At 38.0% G+C, this 26,063-nt stretch overlaps 1 protein-coding gene across 1 annotated transcript; it reads right to left on the bottom strand.

Moving 5' to 3' along the window:
- Positions 1-653: 653 nt before the first annotated feature.
- On the bottom strand, positions 654-24,275 carry SYCP2 (synaptonemal complex protein 2). The gene is made up of 45 exons (XM_077187223.1): positions 24,079-24,275; positions 23,336-23,380; positions 22,579-22,719; positions 22,206-22,334; positions 20,905-21,009; positions 20,334-20,358; positions 19,581-19,666; positions 18,640-18,728; positions 18,091-18,125; positions 17,346-17,488; positions 17,215-17,267; positions 16,954-16,999; positions 16,677-16,772; positions 16,247-16,307; positions 15,542-15,690; positions 14,690-14,764; positions 14,088-14,246; positions 13,276-13,375; positions 12,602-12,720; positions 11,636-11,696; positions 11,480-11,537; positions 11,143-11,279; positions 10,741-10,838; positions 10,391-10,509; positions 10,128-10,158; positions 9,794-9,858; positions 9,646-9,703; positions 8,913-8,968; positions 8,359-8,407; positions 8,068-8,242; positions 7,612-7,682; positions 7,059-7,238; positions 6,136-6,319; positions 5,482-5,723; positions 5,198-5,368; positions 4,916-5,080; positions 4,450-4,540; positions 3,770-3,931; positions 3,344-3,471; positions 3,057-3,151; positions 2,876-2,975; positions 2,402-2,460; positions 2,008-2,086; positions 1,541-1,597; positions 654-1,197 (listed from the first exon to the last, which is right to left on the bottom strand). The coding sequence occupies exons 2-45, from the start codon at positions 23,357-23,359 to the stop codon at positions 1,129-1,131; spliced, it is 4,395 nt and encodes a 1,464-aa protein (XP_077043338.1). The 5' UTR covers positions 23,360-23,380; positions 24,079-24,275; the 3' UTR covers positions 654-1,128.
- Between the last annotated feature and the right edge of the window lie 1,788 nt (positions 24,276-26,063).

The following is a 26,063-nucleotide window of genomic DNA, read 5'->3' as shown; positions in this document are numbered from 1 at the left end:
AGAGCCACTGAGCCCTGGCCCTCAGCACTGCCTGCTCTGGGGGCTGGGGAGGTGTCTGGACATCCCTGGGCCACGGATTCCTGCTGGAATTTGGGACCACACCTCAGAGGGCACATTTGGCTCAGGGAGGCTGTTCTTCCTCCCAGGGGGAAAGGGAAACAGGCCTGCAGTGCACAATGCCTGTCCATAACTAAAAACAAGGCAGGAGCATTAATTTTCCCACGTGGCCTCATTGTAAGAAAGAATTTGGGCCTTGCAGTGCACTTTTAAAACCTTGCACAGTTTAGAGACAAGTCCTGTTTCACTCAGATGAAATTCAATCAGAGCAGTGGAAAGAAAAGTTTAACATCTCAAGGAGTCCATCTAGTGGAGATCACAGTGAGCACAGGCTCCAAAAAACCCCCAAACCACACAAACACCAGAAGCTCAGAAAACATTTGTACACTGCTGTAAATGGGATGAATGGACCAAATTACTGGAAATTTCAGTGTAATTATTTCCAGAGAGACAAAACAGCCTTGTGGCTTTAAAATTCTTACCCAAAATATTTGCACAGCAGCTTTATCTGACTTCTTACTGATTTAAAGCAAAGTAACAATGATATTGAGTAAAAAACCCAAGAGACAGCATCTGTTTTTCTTGACTTATTTAATAGAACTATTTGCAAGACAGTTCCAACACAAGTGTTGAGAGTGTTCTCTCAGAAAATCCTACTGAAGTCTAACACCACAGACAAACAGGACTGAGATCAAACCAGGTGGTTTGGTCCCTAAATAATTCCTGGCTTGTATTCTGGATCAGACCCAAAACATTGATTCAAAGTGAAATTCAAAGTGATTTCTCTGAAAGTCAGTTAAGTAACCTATAAAAATTGTTAAAGAATTATTTAGAAGTAGTATGTGCTAAAAATAAAATGGCATATTACATTTTAGCAGACTCAGTAAAATAATTCCAAATCTCACAGGTGAGTGGGTAAGTCTTATCCACACATACTTTAATATTAGTAAGGTAAATATACTTTCATTACAGTAGTGTCCTTGAGTGTGACCAAAAAAAATTTACCAAATTTTCCATTACAAAAGTGTTTATATTCACCTTGAATTTCAGGAAGAAATCTGAAAAATCATTTCAGAATTCTGCCTTTGATTGAAACAAGGTCTGCAATCCCCTGCGAACGTTACACAGCTCCTCTTCTTGCTGTACAAAACAAATTGACATTTATCACTTTTATCACACTGTATTTATCACATGCTTTTGAAAAAAGGCAGATTCTATTCCATGTATTGCAATCCTGGTGCACTGTACATGCTGCTTAGTCTATCAAATATGGTAATTTTCATCATTAAGACAAAACTAAACGAGTCCATTCACATCTCCCTGTGGCTCCCATCCCTCAGGTAAGGTTTTAAATATAGTAAAAGTCAGTGACATTTGCATTCTGACTAATTATTTTTGATAGGGGACTAGAAATCAAAATTTGAGTAATTTAGTGTTCAAACTGCAAAAAAAAAAAAAAAAAGGACAAGATAAATTTATTTACCATTTCTTTTAGAAATTTCTCTTGGAGTCCTTTTATGTCTTCTTTCAGCAGATGCATCTACAAAAAGACACTGAATGTACCTCCTCTGCTCTCAAGTGCCACCACATTTTCAAGCAAACAATGATGTCCCTAAATGTGTCATAACCAAGAGATGCAGATGCACCTGCCTAGGGAAAAGCATGTTTTAAATTTTTAAATTTTTTCTTTCTTGGATGAGTAACATCAGTAAACAAAGTCATAGAATCCAGGATAAGTCCTGAGAACTGCACACAACTTGCAATGGGTGAAATCAAGGCACAAACACTGAATATTGTGAAATTAGGGGACATTTTATGGCAAAAGCTAAAAAAATATTATGGACATTAATATAATGCTGAGGATAAAATCTTCAGGAAAAAAGGCAATACTGGTATCTGTGGGTGCAACTGAGGAATTACCACAATGAGCAAAACAGAAGTTCACCATACCTCTGAAGTAAAAACATTTTCTTCACAGCCAACAGAATGATAGATATTCTTTTCAAATGAAGTTTTAAGAATCTGAATTCTGAAGAAATAAAGGCAGTTTAAACAACTTTGCTACATAAAAACTTGCTACAAAGAGCACAAATACATCCCATTGTTGGGAGTCTATTTGCATTTAAAGCATGGATTAACATCCCCATCATTGTTACTGCTGGAACAGTCCCTCAGCTATGTGGGGAAGTTAACTGGAGAATAATTACATGAACATTTTAATCTCATTTTCTCATCAACCATCTCTCTTTTATGGAAGGAGTTGCAGAGAGAAGAGAAGTTGTGCTGATCTCCCTCAAGTGAACAGAACAGAAATCTCATCCCAGGATTAGTGAACCCTACTGACCTCTGCTGCTCATTTTTTATGTACATACTAAAAGTGTGGGAATGCTTTTTCCAAAAGGTCTGGAAAGAAAAATATTAAGAGATATTAATCAATGGGAACTGATTTTCCAAACTAAAAGTAATTGATTTCTAATATGAACAAAATGACAACCACAGGCTGAACACAGAAGGGGCAGGAGTTACACAGCCCCCACAGGAGCTGGAAAAAGCCAGCCCATTAAAGCACTTGTAGGAGTTGATTGTACATACAGGAGTTCAAACAGTGGATGCATGCAGGAAAATACAGAGGGACCCTGGGATTCCAAGAGCATCCTGACACCCCAAAGGCATTACTTGAAATTTGACCCAATTAGAAGCAAAAACGTAAGGGCTTTGAAAATCAACATTAATGATACTAAATTAAAGATAATGTGAATGATCTACAGATTCCAAAGAATTCCCTTTTACCCATGAGCAAAACAACTGAAATACAAACCGAGAATTCTTTTTCCATGATTTTCAGGGACTGAGAGTCCTTTTCAAATTTCTCCAGCTCCTCTGTGAGAGTAAAATGGAATTTGTCCAGCTGCCTGATCCTACCAAAACAAACCAGGTTACTTGCAGAAGGTATTCCCTGCATTTTAAGGATGTTGTAACAGAAACCTGCCATTACTGACCTGCATTCATGCAGTTGGTAACTCATGGTGGCCAAATGCTGATGGGCAGCTCTCAGGGTTTGCTTATTGAAATTGTCCATTTTCCGGGAGCGGTTCTAAGAGGGTGTTTTAACATCAAATTCAGATTATTTGCACTTTAGAAAAAAACCCAAAAAACTGTAATATTCAGTACTGTAACTGCTTATTATCACAACAAACCCCCTTTAAAAATGTAATGGTGTGGTGCAAGCCAAGCTGTCACCCATGTGCTCATGTACTCCCCAAGTGATGCACATCAAGGGTCTTGCCTCAATTTTCTTGGTAAATTCTTTCTGGAGCTGCTGACAAATGCTGATGGTTGAGCAATCAGGCTTCCAGAATTCTGCATCCAAACCAGACAGATCATTTGTAGATTGAGTGGAGACACTTTCAGACACTGAAGAGAACAAAAAAATGTCAAATTCAGTATTATAAAGTCCCCAGTCTGAAGTTAGCACAGGGCCTAGGACAGCCTTTGTTCTACATAAATTAATGTCATCAATTAGATTAGAATCTGTTTCTATTTGCATATCAATTTTCTGACTTTTCATATGGATCCAGTCTCTAAATATCTAGCATTTTTTTATTCATTGCTTTAACACTTAAAATGCCTTTTTATAGATATTCTATTTTCTTGTTAAACCTTGAATTTGTCACATTATTTTAAAACTTTGCACTGTCAGTCCATGACCAACCTCTGCAAGTAGCAGCATCATCTGTTTTAAATAATTTTTTGGGCTGTAAACTTCTTCTTCTCCTTCCTTTCTTTTCCTCCTCTTTGCTTGTTTCTGTCTCATCAGAGCTGCCTTCTGTGGCACTGTGGTAAGTTCGTTTGAGGAATGTTGGTACACTTGGTCCTTCAACAAACATGGAAACAATGCTGGATTTTAGCTTTATTTACAACAATGAGATGGGAGGATAAACAAGGTTTTATTGACACATTGCATGCAAACTCTAGGAGGATGTATCTTGGCTTTAAAACATGAGAATTATATAGGAATTAATAACCATCACACTTACAGAGGGCATGTTCAACTGAGCTCTGACTGATGAGCAAGTCTGGGATTTTTTCTGATAAAACCATTATCCCCATTTTTTTTCCCAGTATCAGTAGGAACACCTCTAACTTTTTATCTGGAGCACAACTAACTCTTTACTAAAGCTGCATTTTGGAGCCTGAGTTTTAGTTTTTTTTGGGATAATTAAAACAGCAGAGACAATGAGAAAAAGAGTAAGAAACTGAATAGTACTGAAAATATATAAACTATAGGAAGATTTAAAAACTTTGGCCATATTATTATGCCAAATAAAACATTTTTCTTAACCCTTATGAAGACACATAGGAAGTCTTTTGCTTTAAGTTACATGTCTGTACCTGACTCATTCATGGGGCAATAAGGTTCTCTAGTCCAAGGCTGTATTCTACTCCTGCTGGAAGCAGACAATGGGGATGGTGCTACACAATCCTAAAAGAAAAGTCACTGACTTATTAAGAGCTTCAAAATTAAATTGCTTTTAGAAGTGTCCATCAGAGACTCACATTTATGTTGTGAAAAAATATTATTTTTTATTGGAAGTCACTAAGAAAATATTGACTCCCTGTTATATTTTTTTACATATGTATTGAAAGTGATCTTGTTGGGATATAATTCTTTCACTGTATCCAGATGATAAACCATTATCTAATTTATCTCCAATATTTAAAAATTAACTATTAGCAGTCCCAAAATCTCTGTTAACTACTGAGATGCATTTCCCTTAAACCTCAGCACGTGGAGAGGAGATAACAGAGATGCCAAGCTGCAGCTCTGTTCTGGAGAGCAAGGAATGCACCAACTCACCTCTTTACTTTTAGGGAGAGCTTTGGTGGGATCCTGGAGCTTGCCTTTAGCACAAATGTCTGAAAAGCAAGACTGGGGACTTGAATCCTCACTGTTATTCCCTGCTTCCAGCACAGCTCCCTTTGCATGTTTTCCACTGTCAGCTTTATATGCTGTTAAACTGAGCTACACATTGAGGGAAAAAGAAATCATTGTTGACAGGAGATGTCCCTTAAACATCATCACTTGTAAGCTGATAAAGCAAAAAGCTGCAGGGAAGAAGCAAAGAATTCAGGAACATACCTCTTCCTTATTCTTGGGGATAGGTTTAGTGATATCCTGAAGCTTCCCTTTAACAGAAAAAGTGTCTGAAATGCGACGTTGGAAACTCGACTCTTCATTATTGTTACAGATTTCTGCTACAGCTCCCTTGGAACTTTTGCCACTGACAGTTTTATATGTGGTTAAGCTGAGCTGCACATAACAAAAAACCCCAAGCATTATTGAGAGAAGAAGCAAGAAACAGTTGGCAGCCAAATGGAACAATTTCAGTTAAAACAACTCTAGAGAAAGGTTAATGCCCTTACCAATGATGCTTCAGTTAGAACTGGTGAGAAGCTTTTCCTTCCAAATGCCAACTTTGTTGTCTCAGGGGATTCAGTTACACCCAGGCTTTGCACAGTCTTGTTTTGTGGACAGAAATTACTGGGAGAGGATCCTTTCTCAGAGTTCAGCATTCCTCTGTCCTCTGGGGATGACTGCTGCAGACCAAGTGACCTCTCACTGGAGCTGGGCTCTGGGCTGGCACCTCCTGACACCCTCTCAGCACCTGGGGAACAGTTCCTGCACTGTCAGCACCAGAGGGGGGGTACACAGGCCCAGCAAAGCCCCACACTGCTCCCTGCTCCTGGCAGTTTCCCAGTCTCAGATGTGTGGGATTTGGCACAGGCCTTGCCACCCTTCCCCTTTCTCCCTCTGCCACAGTTTCAGCAGTACCAGATTTGCTCTAACACTGATATAATGTGTTTCTGTATTACTCTGATTCAAAGAACTGCACCAACCTACACAAGTGTTAGTGACAGACTAATACAACTCCTTAAATTCTGTGCAACAACTGGAATTATGAGATCCCTCATTTTAAAAGCATGAAATAAATGTTCAATTGTACTGCTGTGATAACCCTCAATTAACCTCCACCTCTTATCTCAGTACTGCTAGAAATTAGAAGTGAAAACACCTACATCTCATTGTCTCAGGGGAGGCAGGGTCCTCAGCTGAAGGCATTTCCAGTTCCCTCTGCTCTGCAGAATTCCTGGATTCAGCCAGTGCCTTCTGCACATAGCTGTCCACTCTCTTTGGCTCCACAGGTACAGCCTGCAGCACCTTTGGCTGCTTGTAGTCCTTGTTTGGCCCACTCACATGTTTCTATCAAAATACAAAAGTTATACAAACATCTTTGTAAGCACAGTGCCCATAGAAGCTGATAAAGAGAGACAGAGGTCTGTTATCTAAATACCATTGATCAAGCAGAAGGAGCACCAACAGAAGTACCTAAATCCATAAAAAGATCAGGTTTTCCAACATTAATAAACACTGAATTGCTTTAACTCAACACAAATTTCTGTTCTTATGAACTACTTAACAACTGGAGGCAATCATGTTTCAGGATTTAATGAATAAAGCTTATAAACCTTTTCATATATATTGACATGTTATGCTAAAACAATGAAAATGTTTTAGCAACCAGTGTTCCTTTGCTAAAAATCCATTTGGATATTCAGCAAATGTATTGACACAGCATTACCAGCACCACATCAACTCAACAAGATTTGGCTCACTAAACCCTCCCAATTTAAGGACATTTTCAAAATATTGTCACATTTTCAATATACAGCACACAGTAGTTCTCTGCAGCAGAACAAATCTCATAAATAGAAACCAAAATCTATTATGACTAAGAAGATTATTCAGGACTGATTTTCTTAGCAGCTCAATACTCATCATTAAAAAAGTTAAAAATATTAAAAGAAAATGAAATTAACTTCAATTTGCTTATGTTGGGCACTTCAGCAAAGTACAGGAGTACCAAGTACAAAGCAGGGCAGAGTTTACTTTGAAAAACATGGCAGGAATGGGTTTTTAATAACCAAGTGGAGCTGCACACCTGTATTTTGGATTTCTCCTCCTTGGAGGTGCATGTTGGAATCCTTTCTTCACTCTCAGACTCAGAACTGGAAGGCTCTTTGTAATTTTTTGTTGCTGCTGCTCTTCGAGGGAGCTTTTCTCTGGTGGATTTTACCAGCATTTCATCCATTTTTGAACTCTGGGGTTTACATTTGTTACTCTTTGGAAGAATAAAATCATCTTCAGTTAACCAGAATGATTAATACATACATAAGATAAAATGGCAGATAACTTGGTTTGGTTACCAGAAATTAAAAAGGTTTAAAAAGCTTTTTACCAAAGCTCAGAGAATCCAACCATCAGTCTACTAAAACCAGCACCCAATGTACAAAATCATTCTAACTCACTCCTGACTGAAAAACCAGCTAAATATTATATGAAAAGAACACAGTACTTGAAAAAATAAACTGTATTTAACAAATGATCTGGGAGAAATGTCACATATTTATGAAAAATTATTTTAAAACAGTTTCTGGGGGGAATGAAGAGATTTTTAGTCCATATTAAAATTCTAGCTACCAATTCACGGTTACCTTTTTCTTAGTTGCATTTTTGCCTTTAGCTTTCTCCATGTGGAAAGCAGGTTCCAAGGATTTTTTTGCTGCTACAATACAAGAAGGTTGAAAAATCATGAAAATACTCAAATGTTTAACATTAGTTTCAGCTGTAAAATAACAGAATCACTTTCATGCCCACAAATTGTTTGATTCATTAACTGCTTTCAGCCCATTATTTTGAAAAAGACATTTTTTTAATTGACAATAACTTGTACCTGTCCCATCCTTCCACAGTTTTCCACACTAAAATGCAGAATTTATGTAAATTGATCTTTATAAATTATTAGAACTAACTTGAAAATTCTTTATGCTTGGAAACAAGACAAAAAAAAAAATATGACATTTGCAACACAGCACATGCCATGCTGTGCACTTTCTATCTGTGGACAAATTACTGCAGCATTCTTCAGAAATATGAAAAATAATTCTTACTTTTGTCTGTGGTCATAGGTTTCCCTGATTTTTTACTTCTACTGTAATCAATTATCTGGGCTTTAGGTTTCCTCTTGGATTCCTGCAGCCAGCTAATCTCTGTCTTGCTGTCATCCCCTCTGTTTTCTGTGTCTGAGTCACTAAAGAGATGCTTCTTGTCTCGATTGTTTCTGGTCTACAAAACCCAAAAAAGTTCCTAAGTTATTAATTTTTGTACACAGCCTGCTTACATAACTGGAATTTAAAGGCAGGAGGACAAGCTGTGCTGATCCATAAAAATCTGAGCCTTACCTTTTTTCCTGCCTTCCCTTCTGTGCTGGATTTATTGATGGCTGTGCTCCTTAATCAGAGAAATAAAACCCATCTTTACACAATACATTTTAAAATAGTTTTTACTATTTTAAAGCTTTTTACTATTCCCATGATATCTGGATTAAGGATTCAAACAAAGGTGCAGACTTTTGCTTCCACATGATTTTGGGATTACCTGTGCACCTAAAACCCTAAAGGCTGTGTTTGTTTCCCAATTATCAATAGGAGTACACAGCAACACCACCCCCTTTCCAGGAGGATCATTAACCAAAACCACCCCCTCTATTCAGCACTTTCTCTCCCTGTAGTTTTCCATGAGAACCATTTCCTTCATGGAACACATCCTTTGCTTTTATCACCTTCCCAAAGGACCATCCAGGAACAGCCTAGGAGAACACAGCAGTGTTTATTGCTTAAAAAACCAACCCAGCCAAGATATTCTTGTCATGCAGCACTCCCTAGAATATTGTGACTGCCTGCTGGAGAGTGCAGGCTGTTCCAGGATAATCAGCAACCAAAACAGAACATCCTACCCTCTTCTGTTTGCCTCTGTATGAACACTCAGTTCAGTCACACACAATTCTTGGATCTAAAAATGCAAATAGAGAAGAAACAAAGGAAGATTTTCAATGGTTACAGAATCTGTACAAAATTAAACAGGCCACCTGCCAGTAACTGCTAAGGAGGTTTTATTCCTTAGTTATTACACTCAGTAATTAAGGGTCATTAATTTCTACCTTAGAATTTATTTAATAGAGCTGACAGTTAAAGCCAACAGCAACTGACTGAAGCTTTCAGGATCTCAAAGCAATGCAAGAGCTCCCACCCACCTGCTTCACAACCTTCCCAAATTCACTCCCCTGAGCCACAAGAAGCAAAACTATCTTTTATCATCATTATATTTTCTTTTTGCTTCAACATCTGCACAAATATGTCTTTAAAATGGGGATTAGAAAGATGCCAGTAACATTTTCAGGATAATTTAAAATAATGATACTCCTAACACACTGTTTAATTTTTAATTTAGAAAAAACACATCATGCCTGAATTCCTTAATTCAGAAAAAACACCTCATGCCTGAAGTGGCCAGAATCTTAAGAGAGAGTCAGTATTTGAGAATGCTGGAGGTATTTACATGACAAACTTTCTCCCCACTTAGTTCACTGATATAATTTGAATTTTCTGATCTTAATTATACTTTCAGTACAACATTTGACTGATTTCCTTTCTATTCTATTCATAATAGAAATTTCAGTTATTTCTTACTCCAAGCTTGATTGTAGGCTCATCAAACCCGCTGATGTTAAAGTTGTAGACATCATCCCTGTCAAACAGTCAGAGATCAATTTTGTGACTGAATTAATGAAAATTTCACAGAATCAGGTGTGGGTAATCAGTAGTTGTAGCTACTTACAGGACATGGCCAGCAGTTATATTGAGAAAAGAAGCAGTTTTTAGGGTCCTGTCCTGAACTTCTTCCTATCCATAAATGAAAAGTTATCTCTGTCAAATTTGGACTGTGCAGTCATAGACACTGTCATCTCAAAAAGCAACTTCTTCATCATGAAGATAATCAGGTTGATTAGCAACAGTTCAATATGGCAAAACATACCTGCAGTCAATGCATAATTAACATCTACAGATACTTAATATTCAGTGGTATTTATGAACTTTCCATTTACACCTATTGACTTCCACCATCTATGTACATATTAAAAACAATTCCAACAAAAGCACTAATGTGTTACCTTGGAGATCCAGGATTTATTTAAATGTGCCCTAAAAATAAAGATACATTTTGTTAAATGCTAATTAGAATATATGCATCAGAAAACTGCCTATATTAAAAAACCCCATCAAACCCAGTAAATTTATTCATGCATTTAAATACAACATCAATTAAAAGATGGATTAAAAGAGCCCAGCCCCTTTCATTTATTAGCATTCATGGGTACATCACAGAAACAGCCAGAGGCACACAAAAACTCAGCACAAAAGGTTCAGATTGTACCTGTTAAAGCCCAGGGAATCTCTTGCTTTGCTCTTCTCATCACTCTTGTCTCTGTATCTGTCACTGATTTTACTGATCAGTGATTTGGCTGCATCTGCCATTTCTTTAGACTTTGCTTTCTGTAAAAACAGTTCAACACTCAACTTTCAACAGAAGAACAAAGCTGCAAACAGAACTTCAGGTTCCTAAGAACCCCCTCAACTTCATTAAATGTCTCTTAATGGATTAAATTGCTTTCATTTGAAAAGCATTTTCCCTTGCATGACAGTAAACCCAGCGGTTTTGAAACACTGAAAATTGGACAATTCTCTTAAATGCAAGTGAAGGAAACAAAGGTAAGAAACTCTCACTGTCTTTGACTGTTTTGGATTTGCAGTCTCTTTTCTGAGGAGAACATCAAGGTCCTCTTGTGCAAGATCAGAAGGCAAAGATGTGTCAGACACTCTGGCTGAAAGAAATGTTTTAAAGCATGGTTCAGTGGTAGTTTCAGGATTTTTCCCTTCTGTATTTAAGTTTCTGTTCCCAATGATCAACACTCTGACTCTCCATTGAGGATGGTATCAATTTCATTGGCTCGGTTCTGTTTTTTTCATTTGTTTATTTGGAGAGGTACTTCAAAAAGCTGAATAAATGCTTTTTGTTTTACAGCTCTTTGACTACCAATAGTAATAAAGGGAAAAACAATCATCACTGGCAGTTAATTTCTCTGAATCTAGTTTTGAGAGCAGCAGTTGACCAAGTGTGAGCCTCACCTGGATGGGATGCACGTGCCAGTGACAGATTTGCCTTCTGCTTGTCCCCAGTTGTTACATTCTTCTCAGGAAGAGGGAATGTTCTTTTTTTCCATGTTTCAGTTTTATCAAAAGAAGTCTCCAAAAGACCAGGCAGCCTAACAAAGACAACACCATCCTACTGTCAGAACTTGAGTCTTAATTACAATAAAAGTGTATCATAAATAGGAGAATGATTATATCTTAGAGATGTCAAAGCATTTTACATTGCAGCAAAATGTCAATTCTGGTAATGCTTGAAAATTCTCCCTTCAAAGTGAGTGACAACAATGACTTGGAATTCTTTTCCAGTACTTACAAAGGTTTGTTGCTTCTCCCAACTGGCTGAGAATCAGGAACAATATCTAATACTTCATCTAAATGAGACATTAATTTGGTGTCAATTATTATGGCAAAAGAAAAAATTAAAATAATTATAAAAGTAAGGACTAGCAATGCTTGTAAAATTACTTGCCTAAAGTTTGCTTTTCTGTGGCCTCTTGTACCCTTTTTAAGCCTTCTTCAGAACGCATTTGCTACAGTGAATGACACCCAAAAGGAAATATTAGTGCAGGACCATCAGCAGTACAACCTCATAAACTTGTGCTTTCTCTAATAAAACATGACTTTCTTGTTCTCACTTCATGGAAGTGCTGTTCCAGTACCTTCCCTTGTATTTTTGCCTCATTCCTGGTATCTGACTTCCTAATGTGGTCTGTTTCACAGAATTCATTGTCTGCTGTGCATCTCTGCCCACTCTAAAAGCACAGTAAGTAACACTGCCACTTCCAGCCCATAAAAGCCAAAGAAATGCTCTAAAGAAAACATTCTGTACATGAAAGCCTTTTTCAAAGCATGGCTGTATCAAAAAATGCCTCAGAGTCCCATAGTCTGGGGCTTGGCCTGAATCTGAGCAAGGCAGACATTTACAACATTTATGTGGTTTTGATGCATAGTAGTGAATGCCTGATCAAAAATGCACTAAAAAAATCAATGCTTGAAATGCTGCAAGCTGAAGACCATTTCACAAGCACAGCTGAATATATTCTGTGTTTTAGGACTTTTTCACCACTGCATAACCAATTAGAAATTATTGCATGCACCTTTCTCCTGTTATACACAAAGGAAGAACTGAGGTTCCAGAAAAAGGAAGTTAATTCTGGGGTCAGGATTGATGAGTGAATGCAAATTGGGCCTAATTTTGTTAGAGTTCAGTCTGACTTCAAACATGTTAAACATGAATTTCTGAGGGCAAGAAAATATAATGCAATAAAGTAAAACATATGGTTTTCTAAAAGTGACTTGCTTCCTGTAAAACTCTAGCTCTTTAAAAAATGAATTAGGAACAAATTAGAATAGAAATGAATGTTATTTTCTTATTCTAAGAAAATGTTATTTTCTTATTCTAAGAAAAGGACTTAGCCACAGAGGACATGCGTACTCCAGGAGGTTCCTGATAGAAATTCTTTGTTCTGCTCTCATTTATTGTATCATTGTCAGACCTGTTAGTAGAGCTGGTCATTTCCAAAGGCAATTTACACCTCCCTTTGAAAGGAGTGGCTGAAACAGAACAGAGATGTGTTAGAACCCCATCAGTTCTCCCCTTACAAAAGGAAGAGTTTTGCTCACTATCACAGCTATTCCACAAACTCCAACAAAACTGGTTAGTTTTGATAGCATCCCCTTCTGGACCTTTAATAATTCCATTTATTCCAACTCTGTTATGTGGAGATTAAGAGCCCACTGATTATGGATGTCTGGAGGCAGAAGCAAAGCTTGTTACAGGCTGGATCTGGTAGAAAATAGTTGGTTTCTATTTAAAGGCTTCAGTGTAATAAATTTTGACTGAGTTTTCAGCAGGCTCCAGCACCTGACAGCAGCAGCAGCAGAAGTGCCAGGTGACCCTGGGCTGTTGGGAAGGCAGCTTCCCCCTGTCCCACACCCTGTCTATGGACCAGAGCAAGTGCCCCTGAAACTCTTCAAGTCTTAAACATCTGCTCAGGAGATTTTATCTTCTCCCTTTCGTTTCCAGCTGTGCCAAGGATCACAGCTCATGCCTGAGTGTCAAAGACCATTCCCAGTGTGTTTTCACCCTGAAAGCACCAACAAACTTACATGTGCTGACAAAAAAGAGTGAGCTCCTTGTGGACACACTGGTAGTTCCAGGAACACGCACAGATGCTTCAGACACTTTCCTTTTATGGGATGGAGTTATCTGGGGAACACAAAGAACTTGACCATAATACACCGATTTAAGGATGACAGCACAAGAATTCACAACTTTTATTACCAAGAGTCTCTTGTCCATTTTTGGAGTGTCAATTGCTGCTGCTGCAGGCATCAAGGCAATGTGATTTTTATGCAATTATATTTCTACAAAATATTTTTAAACTGAGATTTGTGGGTTTTGTTTTCTAAATTAATTCAATGAAGTATTGGCAAATCCTGTCCCTTGTTCACCAAGGGATTCCCTGGAGATTCTGCAGAGCTACCATCTAAGCAGAAACTGGTTTCTGAACACCCACTATTGCACCAGGAAGACACAGGAACTGTTTCAGTTTGTAGCCCCTCTCCAGCAGGGCTACATACTTGAGGCCATACTTGACTTTTCCATACTGGGACATCTGAGCATATCCTCAAAAACTTCTCTTTAAAGAGAATTCTCAGAGCATCATGGTCTAGAGATCATTAACAATTCCTTTTTATTTCTGTCACGTTACTGTAGTTTCAAAACACCAACAAATTTTTTAGCAAAAGATTTTTCTAGCTTAGTGTCAAGTCATGAGAAAAACAATCCAACTTTTATTACAGTACTGACTATATTGCAAGTGTCAAATAAGAAGGTGTTTAGACTATTAAATACTACAAATATTTATACTGACATGCATTTTCTCCCTACTCCTCTTTTTTTTGACAACCCTATTTACCTTGGAGGAAACACCTTGGAGTTTTTCTTGACTGTTACTTTTACTCTGAGTCCTCAAACTTCCAGGAGATTGCTGAGCTTTGTATTTACTGAGTTTCTCCTTCTCCTCTCCAGATTTTTCTTTGAATCCTGGTGACAACTGACTTTCTGGTACCATTACCTAGAGAGTATTTTAATTTCTTTTAATTTGTATACAATATTTGGATTTTATAATGTTTTATTTTTATACAAGCACACATAGCATCTTCTTTACCCCAAGTAACACATCCCCCACTGGAGATTCTGATAAACTTAAGAGGTTACAGACTTTTAGTTTGAAAAACTTCCAACTTAATTGCTATTTTTGTTACAAGGATGGGTTTTCAAGTAACAATGCACATAAAAGAACTTGCCCTGTGCATATTTATGTTTTATTCTATGATTTGGATATTAGTATCTCCCCAAAAAACCAATACATACATACTAGACACCAGTTGCCTGGATTTAGACTTATCTGTACTTATTAATATTTTAAAGTCCTTGTTTTTACTGTTTATAAATGATGAATAATCAGACTAATTAAAGAACCCCAAGAAACCATCTCAGCACACTGAGGCAGAATACCTGTGATCCACTTTCATCAAAGACAATGTGGACAGTTGTTTTGGCTACTGATGCAGACTGCTTCTTGCTGAAATCCTGCAAAGGGATTTGTCAAAACAGACACTTGGCTCTTTTTTTAAACAAGAAACAAAAGACTTAAGTGAGAGATCTCTAAGTGTCTGGAATCAGATACAGAGGAAAACAGACTGCACAAATTCACAGCAGCTCCATCCCTCAGGAGCTCCTCAGTCAGACTTCAGGCCAGAGCAGTTTGTTGGAAGCAGAAAGGTGTAAGGTGTGGCTTGCTAGAAATGTTTCACTAAATCAGTCAATTCATGAGTGGTACTTGCACTGCAGAACAGGACAGCTCATGAATCATTTCTGGAAGGATTTGTAAGCAACCAGGCCATGTTTCTGGAAAATGAAATATGCCCAATTTGACATTAAGGTATGGTGCTCTCTTTCCAGCCTGGATATTTTTGTTGCAATTCATTTTCAATGTTGGAATGAAAGAACCATTTCAGGTGCTTGAGCCCAGCACTAACCCATGTCCCCAAGTGCCACATCCTTGTGTGTCTTAAACAACCCCAGGGATGGGGACTCCACCCCTGCTCTGGCAACAACCCCTCCAGTGGAAAGATTTTCCTAAAATCCAACCAAAGCCTCCCCTGCTGCAGCTTGAGGCCATTTCCTCTTGTCCTTATGAAGCACCTTTCCCAAAGCTCAGCACATGGTGAGTTCTGCAGCAGTGATGTTAATGAGAAACTCTTGGTATGGAGAGATTCCAATAATCACAGCTGGAACTTTTAAATGGCAATGAGACATTGAGTTTGAATCAATTGAAAACTATTCAAAAAGGGGTTTAAATCTTACCTTACACTTATGAAATCCATAGACCTTTATGATCACATCTTTGATTTCCAAGATAGAATCAAAACAGAAAAGAAATTTCTCTCCTTCAAGAGCACCCACACTCATTGGGCTTTTTAGATCTATTGTTAATAATTTCTTTGAATCTTTTTCTGGACAAAAACAAAATTTGAAAAGCAGCTTCATTTCAATTAAACAGCATCTCATATAATCTTTGGCAACACATGACACATTCTTCAGTTCAGGTACTAAGATTAATATTTTATTTAATTCCCTCTAATCTACAATAATTTTATTAGCAAAAAAAATCTAATGTTTGTATTTTAGAAATACTTATTCTGGATATTATTAAAGAGAATTTTCTTTGAAGGTTACTTACTATAGCTGCAGACAAATTACAGGTATTTACTGCTCTAACAAGTTCAAAAGGAATATTGCTACCTGCCATTGTTTTATGCCTTATTTTGTATTGAAATAACTCTAAGACATAAATATAAAATTATTTTCCTAAAATCATACCAGCATACCCAAAGTGCAGATGTGACTGCAGTGCAGTTTTGTCCCTGATAAAAACAGTTCCTACAATATTCTAAGTGAGAATTCTGCTTTGCTAGAATTAAGTCAGTCCTTTAAGGTTAATCAAATCGAAATTAGATTGAAAATCCAAGTTAGAATACAATGAAAGGTCCCATTTTTGAGTTCAAATACCTTCCAGGCTGTACATGCTGACATCTTCTTCTTGTATAATGACTGTTTCCCACTGCTGGTCCTTATATGAAAAACACATTTTGAAAGATAGAAAAGTATTATATCACAATTAACAGAAATCCAGTGACCAAAGTCATCCAGTGACAAATTCCCAACTTTTTAAACCTCTGTTACAGAGTGACAGGAACTTGTGCTTCACTATTTCTCACTGTACATGTGGTAAACTATTCCCAAACAGCATTGGAAGTCATTACTGTGAAATTATTTGATCTGAATATCAACAAATCTGGATTTTTTTTTAGCCCCATCATCAGTGGAATGCACATGTGAGTTCAGCATGTTGAGCATGGGGAAATCAAATCTGACACACTCCAAGGAATGTGGATTTGCTGCCTCAGGAGAAGCTGGAGGGAGACAAAACTCAGCTTACTGCATCCTCTGCTGCCACATAGAAGGAAACACTTCTGCTGCCAATGTTGAAATCAATCCAAAACTCTTCCACGTTTTCATCCAATGGTATCTGCAGCTGAAACAAAAAGAAGAAGATCAAACAGAGCAGAGAGTACAGATTCCTAGCAGCTAAGAAGCCTCATGTTGGTCTGAACCCCTGACAAACTTTCAGTCCATGCCTATTTTATACTTCTGAAAAAAGGTAATTTTCTTATTTTATCTCTATTTTTTTTTAACTAGAAGGTAGAAAACCTTACCTCATACTCATCAAGAGCTGCTGATAAACATGGAAATGTAAAAACCCTGTAAGAAAAGGATATTTTTTCAAGTATTCTATAATGCTGTAAATAAATTTTGCAGATCTGAACATAGCAAATGGATTCTGTTTGCACAAGCTTTAGAGACTTAGAGATCCCAGCAAAGTGATTTTTACCCCAAGGAGGTAACATGAAATTTAATCACAACATAAAATCATAAAAGAGAAAATACATTAGCATAAAAAAATAAATCAGTTTTACCTTCTTTTGTCTCCAAGCATGCCATTCACCTGGTTGAGAAATTTTCTGCAATCCTATTAAAACATAGACATTTCCTATAGAATTGTAAGATGGAAGTTTCCCTCCCTGGAAATATTCCTCATGTGACTTACTGTCTCAAACTCTGAATCTTTGATTCCTTTAAATGCACTGGACACAAACTCCATGGGAAACAACTGGGAGGCCAGAACTCTCCTCTGCTTCTCTGACACCATTCTGCACAGAGCTTCAGTGATGGCCACTTGTGTGTCATAGTCTGCAGCCAAGACAATTCAGAGCAGGAGCAGATTGAAATAACCACTGAGGTGGAAAATGTTATCAGGAAATGGGGTAAGCAGTGCTGAACATAATCTAGATCCCACTGGATCCAAACATGTAACCCATAAAGGATAATTAGAAAAAGAACTATGGGAATGACAATGGCTAAACAAGTGATTTTTCAAAACCAACCAAACTTTCCAGGGCTGTCAGAGTGACATCAGGTGTTTGAACAAGAGAGAGAAGTTCTCAACTTTCATCTCTCTGAGCTGGGAAATTGCTGGATACCAAAATGATCCCTGAGGGAAGTTACAGTACTACTACCCATGGCCACAGCCCCCAGCCTCAAAGATTGACTGGTTTATCATTTTTCCTATTTGAAAACTTTAATTCTAGAAAACCAAGAACTTCCATGAGTTTTCCATCCACTGGACAGACAGAAACATTCCAGGCTGCAGACTGTTTTCATGCAGTACTTAGATTTTTATTATTAGATAACCCTAACCATAACATTCTGCAGCTTCCAAATGCCTTCTCTGCTTTCTTAACTGGTCTGCATCAAATTAAGAAGCTCAATACTGAACTAAGTCCCATGCTCACCTCCAGCATCCAAAATTGTCCTCCCCATTTCACTCCTGCCAAACAAAGGAACATTCCATCAAAATGTGACAGCAACACAAGGGCAAATAATAAGTTTATAATAAACTTTCCAAGTATGAGAAAAACCCCTGATTCTGTTAAGACTTCCAAGGGGTAAATACCTCTGGGAGCACTGCTTGGGGACCTGAATCACCTGACAGATACAATTCTGACTCTATTTGCTTTTCTGAAGTGCTGTAAAATGATTTCCAGTGCAAACAGCCCAACCTTCTGGTGGTGAAAGCACATCTTTACAAACAGGAGTTTGATTATTGGATGACAACTGGGATGGGGAGAAGCCTGATTCAGACTGGGAAAGAGAGGAAAATTCAGGCTTCTGATGGAGAGTAACCCATGAAAATACCTGTCCACAGCCATCACCACTGAGAATTCATAGCAAGTGCAAAAGTTGAGTTAAACAGGGACCAATCTGCACAAGAGCTGAGTAAAAACCACCTCCCAACTCTGCAAATGATGGAATGCTATAAAATTATAGTGAATATCATTTACATGACAAGCAACATCTCCTTTGTAGAAAGTATCTTTTTCTTGGAATCTCGAGGGATCTTCTCCAGCAATAAATTCAGTTTTTTTATTACCTAAGAAGAATGGAAAAAAGGGAATATAAAGTAAGTTTGTTAAACTTTGAGTTATTCTTATTTTAATGTATTGTAATGTATTTCATACCACTGAAGAAAGCAACAGGCTTAAGGAACTGCAAAACAAGAAAGGACAACAAATTTTACATGATTTTAAATGGTATTCATCATGCTAAAACAACCTCAATTTCAATCAATTACTTTAGTTTCAATGGGAACAGTAGTTGTTCAACAGTTGTTTCTTATTTGCAGGTTTAAATACAGAAAATCTCCCAAAGCCAGAATTCTGTCTGCAGTTGATTGCTGAGCTAAAGTGTACCTTAAATTAGCATAAAAACCTTTCCTTTGGGGATGCAGCCTTTACAAAAGACTTTTTTGTAACGTTCCCTTTCTTTAGAGGGAAAATCCCCTGACAACACGAGGTCACTAAAACAAACAGGAGAAATTCAAAGTGTATTGGAAGGAATGCAAATCTCCTGCAAGTGACCAAAGAATTAACAACCAACAACCTTAATCCTATTTCTAGCACTTGCAGAGCTCATTTTTTCCTATGCTTTTGTACAGCTTCCTCACCAGAACTTTCATATCACTGTTTTGGAATTTACTCTTTAAAAAACCCCAACAAACCAACAAAAAGCCCCCACAACCACAGGTCAGTAGTCTGAAACACCCCAACATATAAACAACAACAAACATTCCCAGAGAAACATTATACAATTAATGTTACCCCTCTGATCCTAGAGCACTACAATATTCTCTGTTTTGTAGCACCTGCACAGTTAAAGAACTCTCTCCACAAAATCTGTTAACACATTAACCAGGAAACTGCTGCTTAGAAAGAAGGATGTTTACCTCCTGCTGAACATAAATATTAATTCTTGCATCAGTAATGAGGGAACACGTTCTCAGAACAAAGTTTTCTAGTATTTGCATTTTACCTAACAGGAAAGAAAGAAATCAAAGAGTTGTCAAGAGTCTGTTAGGATGCACCTCATAAACATTTGGGAAAGGATTCATTTTCATTTAGAGATTAAATACAGTGTGTCTGTCTTTTTATAAAGGATTAGTGATATGCAGAACAGAACAGTTACTTCAATTTACAGTAACCATGTTTCTATTCCTGAGCATCACTGTGTAACTCCCCTGGGCAGGAGATAATTCATTTTTTACATGTAATTGGGCAATTCCATAACTCAGCTCTCTGGGACACAGCTCAGGTGCTGGAGTTTCTCTCCCCAGGGCCAAGGAAATGAATCCTTCACTCTGCCCATGACACCAAACCCTCTGTGGGGCCTTTGCCCCCAGTGCCACACGGAAAGGGAAGGGCAGGGTGACACTCCCAGGGACAAGGGCCACAAGGAAGGAGCACTGGGCTGTGCTGAGCTGTGACAGGACCTTAGGAGAAACTTATTGTAGGAACAACTCAGTTCATTTGCCATCTCTGGAACTTATTGTGCTTGTTTATTATTGACAACAGAAAGTTACAAGGAAATCTGTCCATAGAGAAACCCCAAACTAAAGCTGATGCCACAGGAATGAGAAAAGGGGTCCTCTGTGTGTCCTGAAAAAGACATTTTAAACTCTGATTTCTGCTTTTAAACTCACCTTCAGGTCTGCTATCACACACAACCTGCAATAAAAAAAAAAAATCATTTTGATAAAGAAAATATTACAGCATTACAAAAAATTATGCAACGTGGACCTGAAGAAAGTAATCAAAAAGTATTTCAGATTTTGAAATTATTTTGTCCTTAACAAAGAATCTAAGATATTATCCCTACTTACAAGTGTTTTTTCCCAAAATTATATTTCAGTTAAATTTACTGAAATTATTTCACCAATGACAACAATTTTTATGAAGAGAAGAAAACTCAAAGAGATCTTATAAACTGGATTAGCATCCCAATAATGGGTGTAATCAAAATTTAATAAAGATTAAAGTTTTTTTGTTGATTCAGCATTTAGTGTTACTGGCTTTTTTTATTTCATGATGCCAGCCAAGAACAGAAATCAGTATGACTACAGCAAACTGTTTAACCAAATGATTTATAATCTATTTCAAAGTCATTGTAATGCTAACTTGAGGAAGATATTAAACAGAAACATATTTCAGGTCCTTTTACTGCTAAACTAGTAACAATTACTTTGACAAATTTTATTATCAATGTATTTTTACCAGCAACGTGATGAAGAAATCCTCAGCCAGAGTTGTAATCATTTCATTCTTTTCATCTCCTCTGAGGACCAAAATTCCTTTTAACTTTTCAAACCAATTGACCATGTAAAGGGAAAACAAAGGTGAATCTATTTTAATAGCCTGGAACAGGACAATGGTTTGTATTGTACTTCAGTAAAACTACACAAACTCTGGAATTATTAAAACAACAACAGAGCCCCACTCTGCTGAGCAGATGTCAGCCCCAGACTGAAATTCTCCACTCAGGCCAAACAAAATCAGGTGGTTTTAAGGACTTTTTAGCACAAAAACTGGAGATCTACTTTGACACCTGCCTCCACAGAAAAAGCAGCTGAAAATTGATAATGGCTGAATGGAAGTGTGTTGTTTGATGAATGCAAGCATAAAGTTATCACCCTGGCTTTGTTTCTTATTAAATTTTGTTTATTATTTTGGGCCCTTGTAATGTATTTCATAACACTGAAGAAAGCAACAGGCTTCAGTAACTCAAACCAAGAGAAGATGAGTTCTAGATGACTTTAAATGGTATTTATGTTACTAAAACAACCTCATTTTCAATAAATTACATTGGTTTCAATTAGAACAGAAGTTGTTCAAGAGTTGTTTCTTATTTGCAGGTTTATTATTATTATTCTTTATTATTTGTTTATTATTAAAGCAGTTGAGAAGTCAACTGAGTAACTCTCATCTGATTTTGCCATTAATTCTCTCCAGTGAAATCTCTGGGGAAAGCAGAAAGGAAGTGGGGCCTGTTCAGTTTTTGCTGAGTTACAAATTATTAATGCACCTACCATGCAGGTTAAAATAATACCAAATAATTAGAAAATCACTAAAATCTTTTGAAAGAGCAGGTACAAAATGACTGCTGTGTGAATTAACAAAAAAAAAAAAAAATTTAGAGAAACCCCATGGCACCAGGAAATTCTAATTCCTGAGTCAAAAGCAATATAACAAAGCACATGAAAATACATCTTGTTTCAGCTGCTGTAAGCATATCTAAATTAATTATATGCTGTAAGCATATCTAAATTAATTATATGCTGCATGATTTGCAAAACCCTCAGTGGGATAGAGCAGCATCCCTTTTCAAGGGGTTCCATGACAAAAAGCATTCAAATATGAACAATCTTTGTTGCAAAGTTATGGGAATCCCTTAATTCTGACTCAATCAAGGACCAAATGAAACCCTGAGCTGCCCAGCACTGAAGCATTGCTCATGCACTTTATCCATATTTATATATTTATTGAGGAGTTCACAGGTGCTTTATGGTTTTACTTATCCTTCCAACAAGGCCGTGTTTTATCATTGCTGTGAGCCCATCTTCTCCTGCTATGCTCATTTTCTTCCCACACTTCTGAATAGCATTTAGTAAAGTAGAAATGCTTTTGACTTCTTGTTTGTCAAGTGCCTGAAATCAAAATTACAACATAAGCTTTAGTCTGAAGTCCCACAAGAACCTGTATTTAATTAAACTGATGCCTTTTTTGTTCTCAAAAGCCACCTTAACTGCAGCTTGAAGGAGAGATTTCATTCATAAAATTTATTTTTGGTTCTTAAATCAACTGCTAGTGTCAATCAAGGCAAATGAAAAAAATCTTTTCCACCCTCTTCCAAAGATGGTGCAGATGATTTTGATGCAATGATTACATTACCCAACACAGAAGCTTATCCAATTTGTTGACAAACTGTTTGCTGCATTTGTGAGAGACATTTTCACATTCTTCCGTGGCCAGAAATTGCTCTAAAGATTGGAAATCCTTTTTCCCTGCAGCTTCATCAATTAACTTTTCAAGCTGTAAGCAATATACCAAAGCAACTGCATTACTGTATGCTTAACACTGATATAACACAGCTAATTAGCACAGATTTGATGCAAGTTTTACACAATCACCTGCTGCACTTGAAGCAAAAGTTCTGAATCACAAAATAAGTGTAAAACCTTGAGAACAGAGCACCCTATCTATTATGTTAATCTTACAAATACTTATGCACTGAGATTTTAATTATTTGCTTTAACTGGTTTTAGTTTCCTCATATTACAGCTAAATTCCTACAGAAGTGTTTGTTGTATCAATGCCCCTTACTCGGTGTATTTTACACTTTTGAGTTACCTTATCCATTTTGCCCCTTTAGTCTTTCTAAAATTCTTTCAATTACAACTGGATTTCAACATTTTGATCTTAAGTATCACCTCAGTTGATTAATCTCTGCTGAATGCATATATGATTTATTTTCATCAGTAGCAATTCCCAGTTCCTCTTGCTTTCCACCCAGCTGCTTTGCACCAAGCCACACCAAAAGAAAATTTCTTCCTACTACCACTGCACTGCCACACTGCAGACTTTCCTTCCAATCAAATGCTAATAATTAAAACAATCAATGCTCATATCCTGCTCCATCAGCACATACCTGCATCTCACTCCTGGCTAGCATTTTTGCAGTTCACCAACTCAGCTGCATAAAAGGGAACAATCATCACACCTTTAAAGAGGTTTTACAAACACATTGGGAATCAGTCAAAATACATTATAAACTCCAAAGTTTGTCAGTGTATAAATACTATTTAAGCAGCTGGGAAAGTTTCTTGCGTGGATAAACCATTGTTTAAAGCAAAGGAGAGGAAGGAATGATCAGTTTCATGGCTGGAAACCCTCAGGATTTCCCAGCAAGGACAGAGCACAGAAGGTCAATGTCAGGTTATTCAGGACAGGTGAGTTAACAGCAAAACTGCATACAGGCCTCACCATAAAATGGTGAATTAAATCATTTAACATAAGTATTACAAATGACACAAAAGACTTCTGGATTATACATACAGTGATGGGCTCTGAAGTGACTGTCACCAGCTAAAAGCAACATGTGGGTAACAGAAGTTTCTGAAAATAGTGTATTAATACTCAAGAGCAGGAAAAATATTTTTGTGGAACATTTAAGAAAAGCAACAAATCTGTACATGCTTTGTTTGAATTATTTTACACCAACAAAACCAAGTGCAGGCAACAACGTGCAGTTTTGGTCTCCCCATCCCAGACATTTACAAATAATGATTAAAGACAGGGAATTACTTCTGTAGTAATCAACTGGGAACACAGCCTAGCTACTCCTGCACTAAATAAGACAGAAATAACAAACATGGGGTGATTTTTCATTACTTTTTCCAACACAAGAGCGCAGCGGGGCTCCTCAGAGGCCCGTGCAGGCAGCTCACAGCTCTGGGGTCTCCGGCCCGCTCCCACAGCCCTGAGGGGGAGGAATCGCAATTCCCTTCTCCGCCCTCCAGGCCCCGCTGCCCGCCCCGGCCGGACCCGGGCCCGGCGCGGCCTCACCGCCCGCCCTCAGCCGCGAGCCCTCAGCGCGGGCCGCGCCCCGCGGGCCCCGCCGGCCAATCAGCGCTCGGCAGCGCGGGCGCGGGCCAATGGCGAGCGGCGGGGGGCGGGCCCTGCGGGCCCTCAGCGCGGCGGGCGCTGCTGGGGCACCGCGGTTGCCTTCGTCTACAGCCGCTGTTTAGCGCGGATTTCCGTGCACACACAGAAATTACTGGGCATGGCTGGCTAAACCAGTGTAATCCATTCCTGTGCTTAATTTAGAAACGCTTTCGCTGCCCGAGTAGGTGCAAAGACACGCTCGGTTACAGACCTGCTGCGGGCAAAGGGCTTCCACTGACGTCTGTGGTGTTTATTGTGCAGAGAGAACTGGATAATGTGCTTAAGTGGAACCCAGCAGTGCACTGGATAATGTGCTTAAATGGAATCCAGCAGTACTGGATAATGTGTTTAAATGGAATCCGACAGTGCCAAAGGCGGGCTTCACCTGCACTGGTGTGGTACTGGTGTATCTATTGCCATATCACAAATACAGACGATAAAATAAATCTCACCTACTCCAGAAGAGTATCAAGAAATGTCTCCATTCATACGTAGAATAAACAGCAGTAGTGAAGCATCTAGGAGAGAAGTCACCTTTCACAGCACGTAAACCTGCAGCACTTGTAAATAAAATAATACTGCTGATTCCCTGAAGTGAGAAAGATAGATAAAAACCCAATACTATAAAAGAAAAAAAACACAGTACAGAAAGTATTTAAAATACCACGAGATGTCACTGTAATGCAAGAAAATGACAAGTGGTGTCAGAAGTGGAGTATCTGCACTGAGGACTGGGAGTGGGCAGTGCTGAAGCAGATTTGTAAAACAGCTTTACTGAGAAACCTCCCAAAGACAAAACTTTGCATGAGGAACTTGAAGCATCAGAAGTTTTCTATGAAAACTGAATCCTGCATTGTGGTTTCACCATATGAAACAGAAATAATCAAAGACAGTTTGAAGTCGAAGTTTCCCTTAGCATGAGCAAACACAGAGGCTGAGCCTGCCCAGCCTTACTCATTCTATAGCAGCAGAGAAGTGAGACAGTCCAGAAGTGGATCACACACTTTGCTTCCTGCAATCCACACTGAGATTACTTCAGCTCATTTCTCATTCTTTAACTTTAGTATGTTTTGTTTGGTTTAGCAGAAAGGAAGTCAGAGAGAAGTTTCATCGAGTTATGCATTAAACAGAGCAGAACCAACAGTGAAATGACTTGGCCACAGTCATTTCAGACACATGTGAGAACACCAGAGAAAATGGAAAAACTCTTTAGGGTAGGGTAGCACTATTTACAGGGACTTTTATTCACTACAGTAGCAGAAATATTTACCCTTATTACAGTTAAAGGAAGGCATTGTGCTGGCCAAGGTATTTTCAGTCTTTGGCACAGCTGCTGTTGTCTGTGAAGGGTCAGAAGTGTTGATACCAACAGTTTGAATATCAAGTGTCAAATGAAATACTTGCAGATCTGAGATCACAGGGAGAGAGAAGTTGGGAAAGAAGTCATTACTAATGTTACACTCCTGTTGCCAAAGGAATAATCATTCACTGCAGTTCTAAGTCTTTACCAGCTGTAAAGTACAACTGAGCACTGATGATACACCACATTAAGTGCTGTAGTTACTGACTATACGTGTAAATTACTGTGATTACAAATTGCAATTTAATTTACAAATAAACTGTGAATTTGAAACTAAATGTAAAAATATCACCTATATTAAAAGTAGCACCAGGAAACTATGAGACAAATTTGATAGTTGGATGTTTGCAGA

This window comes from Agelaius phoeniceus, chromosome 17, assembly GCF_051311805.1.
Source record: "Agelaius phoeniceus isolate bAgePho1 chromosome 17, bAgePho1.hap1, whole genome shotgun sequence".
Lineage (NCBI taxonomy): Eukaryota > Metazoa > Chordata > Aves > Passeriformes > Icteridae > Agelaius > Agelaius phoeniceus.
This window is presented reverse-complemented; position numbering and strand designations above follow the sequence as displayed.